Below are 6000 nucleotides of genomic sequence, written 5' to 3'. Positions count from 1 at the left end.
ATTGAAGCTGAGCATTCATTATTTTACTTTTGCATACGTTTGAAAATGTCACAATAAAAAGTTATGATTTGTTTCACTGTGATTTGTTTCAGTCTATGCAACTATGTTGACACAATACACTTGGTATATTGGAATGTAACAAAAACTTAGTTTATAACTGATAAATAAATGGTTTTTGAGATTTATACACCTTACACTCCACTCCTCAAAGAAAGAAACGCAAGGAAGTTTTGATTTGACATGGAGATAATGACCTAGGCTTACGGCTTTTAAAATATCATAAATAGTCTTAATTTCAATAATTAGTCTCGTTTTCTTATTGTTACACTTAAACTTCAATCATCATTAAAAAGAAACTACAAGGCCCAGAATGCACCGTACGACTAACGTCATATCGAAGACCTCGTATTTCCGAGCTGGTTGCCCTCGCCTAATTTGAATAAGAATATCGCGGCCAAAATTTACGTCTGCGACCTACAGCAGCTTTCCAAGTTGTTGTCCGCTCGAGTCCGTCGAGACTGCCATTCCGAGACAGGGTGATACCTTCCTGTTCAGGCATGATTTCGGGCAGCCTCGCCCTTTTCTGGGGCTTTCGTGCGGCAGGAGGGCTCCGTTAGTGCGCCTCCAAGATGGCGACGCTGTTGGCGGTAAATTCGGGTAAGGGCGGCCGGGGCAGAAAGGAATCAGTCGGGCCGGGCGACGGTTGGTTCTTTAGGGAAAGACCCGGACTCTGAGGTTCCTCGCAATCAGGCCTTCACTTGAGTATTGTGCTTGCTTTTCCCTAGCTCTGGGCCTAGAGTCCCACCCCTCCCCAGTTTGAATGGCGCGCGTCCGCGCTGCGGCTCCAGCCCTCGAGTTGGGGTTTAGTGTGCAGGCACCGAGGCTTGGTCCACTGGAACCCCGCGTGCAGTCTCTTGCAGCCCGGGGCTGAGTTTGGTCCCTTCAACTCCCCACCCCATTGTGTGTCTTTGGCTCGGATTTCGCCAAGATAGACAAGTCTCTGGCAGTGAGGCCAGAGGACCCGAGATGATTTTTAGCCACGAGCGCGGGCCGAAAGCTCCCACATCAGAGTAGCCAGCACAGCCCCTTATGAATGGATGTTGGGCGGTCTTGTAGGAAGCGAGGGTCTTTGATTATGAAGCCTGCAACCTGGAAGGTGGCTGGGGAGGGGGTGCCACTGCCTTAGCAGAGGATTCTGAGCTCTGCCTTTGTGGCGCGTCCCTCTTTGCTTATGGAGAGGTAGCAAGGTAGAACCAAGAAGGTAGTAGAAGGACACTGGAGGATTTGGGGTGGGTTCTCTTTTGCTGATGCTCATCCTTGGGCAGTACCGTTCCCAGAGGCTTTTGAAAGAGTGGGTGCATTTTGATTGTCACAATTCCTGGCGCCTAATGGGCGGGGCAAGGATGCCAAAAGTCTTGCTCAGGGTAGAATGGTCTTGAAAACGGAGAATTTCCTGCTCAGAATGAGGTGCAGTTAGCTTCTTAGATTCAATTATAAGAGCATGTCTGAGTGGTAAATGCTGGTAGAGAATCTCACTCAAGAGTAATATTTAAGGGGCGCTCCAACCCATACCCCTCCCACCCCATGTGATCTTTTTCTGGAGGGGTGAAAGTGCTGGTTCTACTTTGCACAGGACCGATATTCTTGTAAAGTTGTCTAAATCTGAATTTTGCAAATCAAGCCATTTCAGAAACACTGTAATAAATTATTTTATGACAATGAAGGATTATGTTATTGAGCATCTGGTATGTCCCAGGCATTGGACTAAGTGTCCTGTTTGCATCATCTCATTTAATCCCCTTTGTACACCGATGGAGTAGCTGTTGTTTAAATACCCCAGTCTACAGATGGGGAAGTAAAAGCTTAAGGTAGTTAAGTAACGTCCCCAGGGTTATTTATACACCTAATGACTGTAAACCAGTCTTAGGTGCTTAAACTACTTAAATGCATTTTATTACATCGAGTTTTCATATATATGAATGCTGGTCATGAAGTTAGGTTCTAAATATTTCTGTCCTTTCTCATACCCAGATGTAATCTTAAAAACAAGACTTCGATCTTATATGGGTCGCTATATACTGTTCTTTAGTGCACATTCCAAGGTATTATCATTAAACATAAATCACTGAAGGACAGAGAAAAGCGAGTTACCAACAACTGCAAGGAGTATACATTGTATAATAAGGCCTTGTGCCAGGAGTGTTTAATTGATAACATAGAAAGGAAACATTTTTTGCATCTGAGTCAGGAGAATATATTTGTATTTAGTTAAACATCCTAGGGTAGCAGCCTGAATGTGCATGGATGAGTGGCTAAGCAAAATGTAGTATATACATACAGTGGGATATTATTTGGCCTTCAAAGGGAAATCCTGTCATATACTACAACTTAGGTAAATCTTGAGGACATTGTGTTAAGTGAAGTAAGCCAGTCACAAAAAGATAAATACTGAATGATTCCACTCATTAAAAAAAATTTTTTTTAAAGATTTTATTTATTTATTTGACACACAGAGAGAGATCACAAATAGGCAGAGAGAGAGGGGGAAGCAGGCTCCCTGCTGAGCAGAGAGTCGATGTGGGGCTCCAACCCAGGACTCTGAGATCATGTCCTGAGCTGAAGGCAGAGCCTTAACCCACTGAGCCATCCAGGCACCCCATTCCACTTATTTTGATACCTAAAGTAGTCAAACTCATAGAAACAAAGAATGTTCGTTGCCTGAGGGAAGGGAGAAATGGGCAATGTTCCCTCTTACTATGGGAACCCACATGCTGTCCTCTCTTCCTAGATGTATGTTCTTTCTTCCTCCCTTCATTTAACTCTATTCTTGATCCTTCAGATTTCAACTAATGAGCACTTCCTCAAGGAATCCTTCCCTTTTCTGACCTCCTTGAGTTGATCATATTCCCTGATTCTGTAATCTCTTGCCCTGAGTATCTCTCCTTCATAGCATTTGTCAAACTAGATATTACCTTCACGTCTGGCTGTATGATTACAGCTTACCAGTAACTAGTATATGGTAAATGAGTGAATGAATGTGATTTGTTGGAGGTATTCCTAAACATTAAAGATTTATTTCTCAAATGAACTAATCACTTATGTTAAAAATACATCAATACATATTTAGTAATTTGGAAGAATTTATAGCTTCTTTACATTTGTAATCACAGAAAGGTGTTTATGAAAATTAGCCAGCCAAAGACAAGCCAATGAAAACTCTCTGTTGCAATTACCTTCTGTGATGTGTTGATGTTAATGATAGACTAAGGATGCCAGGATACATGGGGTTTTTGGTAGTTTTTGACCAGTTACTGGATGCCTCTTGGTTTCATAAAAGGGGGGAGGTTAGAATTTTTCTCTGTAACTCAGCTTATAATGCTAAGTATGTTTAATACAAAGAAATTTATTAGTTCTTCAGAGGTTCTGTTGTATATTGTTACTTTAATTTATTATTTTAATGATTTATTTATTTATTTTTAAATATTTATTTAATTTTATTAGAGAGAGAGAGAGAGCGCGCCTGTGTGCCCTGTGCGTGCCCTGGTTGGTGGGAGGTGGGTGGGAAGGGGCAGAGAGAGAAAGAGAAAGGCAGTCCCAAGCAGACTCCCTGGTGAGTGCGGAGCTGCACTCTGGGCTCAGTCTCTCCACTCTGGGCTCAGTCCCTCCACTCTGAGATCATGACCTGAGCTGAAATCAAGAGTCAGACAAATGAATAACCAACCGAGCCACCCAGGTGTCTCAATATATTGTTATTGTTAAAAAAGAGAATTTACTTTTATCAGCTCAGAATTTTTAAATACCTGTGATAAGACAAGTTTCAAATTTGCCCCAAAGTTTTTTTTTTTTTTTTAAAGATTTCATTTATTTATTTGACAGACAGAGATCACAAGTAGGCAGAGAGGCAGGCAGAGAGAGAGAGAAGAGGAAGCAGGCTCCCTGCAGAGCAGACAGCCTGATGTGGGGCTCGATCCCAGGAACCTGGGATCATGACCCGAGCCGAAGGCAGAGGCTTTAACCCACTGAGCCACCCAGGCGCCCCTAGAAGTTGTTTTTGATGCCTTTCTTTCTTTCTTTTTTAAGATTTTATTTTTAAATAATCTCTACACCCAGTATCTGGCTCGAACTGACAACCCTGAGATCAGGAGTCACATGCTTTACGAGCTAAGCCATCCAGACTCTCCTTAATACTTTGTTTTGTACCCTGTGCCGATCAGTTGCTAGTTCTGGCTCTTTTCTACTAACAGGCCTTTTCTTGTGCTTTTATTGCCCTCATCCTACTTTAGGTTCTGTCACCTTATTAGCAGCTTACTTACCTGTCATCCTTGGTTCCTGACACTTCTGTGATTCTATTTAGTCCAGAAACCACACCATTGCCCTATAGTACCCATTTCATTTTTTCATCTACTACTTGGAACTTTCCTATTTACTAATAGGAAAAATTGCCTCTTGGACTCAAACCTACTCTATTTTTGCCGTTAGAGAGGGCCAAGAAAATGACCTCTAGGGAAGTTAACTGGTTACCATCCAACTAGTTAGTATGTCACTGGATGTCAGTAGGATTCAGGGGTTAGGTTCTCATTTTGGCAGGCCTGAACTCTTAGTGTATCCAGAGTGCTGGATCCTAGCAATTGATTTTCTTTAGTAAGATTCAGAAAAGATAGATATGTAAAGTAGTATTTCAATTTATTGATCTTTAATGGGAAGTGTATCTGCACTGGTACTCTTGTTGGTTCGTTAGCACATTTTTTACTCTAGAAATTTATATGACAAGGTATATTTTTTTAATCAGAAGATTGGCAAAAATGGAAGCAAAGCAGGGAGTAGATTGCTGTTGATATGAAGTCTGGACCTGCTGATTCTCATCCCCCAGGTCCCCGAACCAATGACCTATGGCTTCCTGCCCTGATCTTCAGATTAGGTTTGGCTAGGTTCTCCCTTTTATACATTCTCCTAGCACTCTGTACTTCATCATCTTTTATTATACTGGTAATTGTTTTCTGAATTCTATGTTTAACGTCTTTCTCTGTGTCAATCTCAAAGTTCCATGAGGACTGGGATCCTGTTTGTCTTGCTTGGTTGATAGTCCCTGGCACACGGAAAGCCCTCAGTAAATACTTGTTGAGTGAATGAATGATCTGGTTTGACTAGTCTGTCCTCTCCCAGCACATTCCCCCTGAAAAAAAATTTTCCCCAACGCATTGCCTTTTTCTGATAACACTGTTCATAGGACAATGAACATTTAACATATTTAATTAGGTTACATTATTATGCCATCTTACTGCCCTGGTCGGTTTTTTAATTTATTCTTTTCTTTTCTCTTTCTTCCTTTCTTTTTTTTTTTGAGAGAGTGTGTGTGCACGTGAGGTGGGGGCAGTTGGGGGGAGGGCCAGGGAGAGGGAGAGAGAGAATCTCAAGTAGACTCTGTGCTCAGCAGAGTCTGCCCTACCTGCCCTGGTAGGTTTATTTGGATTTGTGTTTTTCTCAGACAGCAGTTAAGCATGTTTACAGACGACCCTTAATAGTTTAGGCTATAGATAAGTTCCACGTTTTTGGAGTGACTGATTGGTTTTGACTAGTTTCCCTTTCAGAGTCTTTATAAACACATATAGGTACCATATTTGATTGTTTGCAAACAGAAACTTGGGTCTTCAGGGAGTGTTATTCAAACAGTGGGTCTAAAATAAATATAGTGATTTTAGATTTTTTAAAAAATTTATTTATTTGACAGAGATCACAAGTAAGCAGAGAGGCAAGTAGAGAGAGAGGAAGCAAAGCAGGCTCCCTGCCAAGCAGAGAGCCTGACGTGGGTCTCCATCCCAGGACCCCAGGATCATGACCTGAGCTGAAGGCAGAGGCTTTAACCTACTGAGCCACCCAGGCGCCCCAAATATAGTGATTTTATATAGTGAATAAAATAGTGAACAGGATAAAAAATTTGGAATGCACTGATACAGTGAGTGAATATTAGTATTTTATATACAACTTTTCGTTTTGCCCATA

The 6000-nt window shown here is 41.7% G+C and overlaps 1 protein-coding gene across 1 annotated transcript in view; it reads left to right on the top strand.

Moving 5' to 3' along the window:
- The first annotated feature begins 459 nt into the window (after positions 1 to 459).
- Positions 460 to 6000, top strand: part of NUP205 (nucleoporin 205) — an 84981-nt gene continuing 79440 nt past the window's right edge. Inside the window, exon 1 of the mRNA XM_032304199.1 lies at positions 460 to 657. Within this exon, the coding sequence (XP_032160090.1) occupies positions 630 to 657 (28 nt within the window). The 5' untranslated portion in view covers positions 460 to 629. The remainder of the gene's footprint in view (positions 658 to 6000) is intronic.

Source organism: Mustela erminea, chromosome 11, assembly GCF_009829155.1.
Source record: "Mustela erminea isolate mMusErm1 chromosome 11, mMusErm1.Pri, whole genome shotgun sequence".
Classification (NCBI taxonomy): Eukaryota; Metazoa; Chordata; class Mammalia; order Carnivora; family Mustelidae; genus Mustela; species Mustela erminea.
The sequence above is the reverse complement of the archived record's forward strand: the minus strand, read 5'-3'. Positions and strand labels throughout refer to the sequence as shown.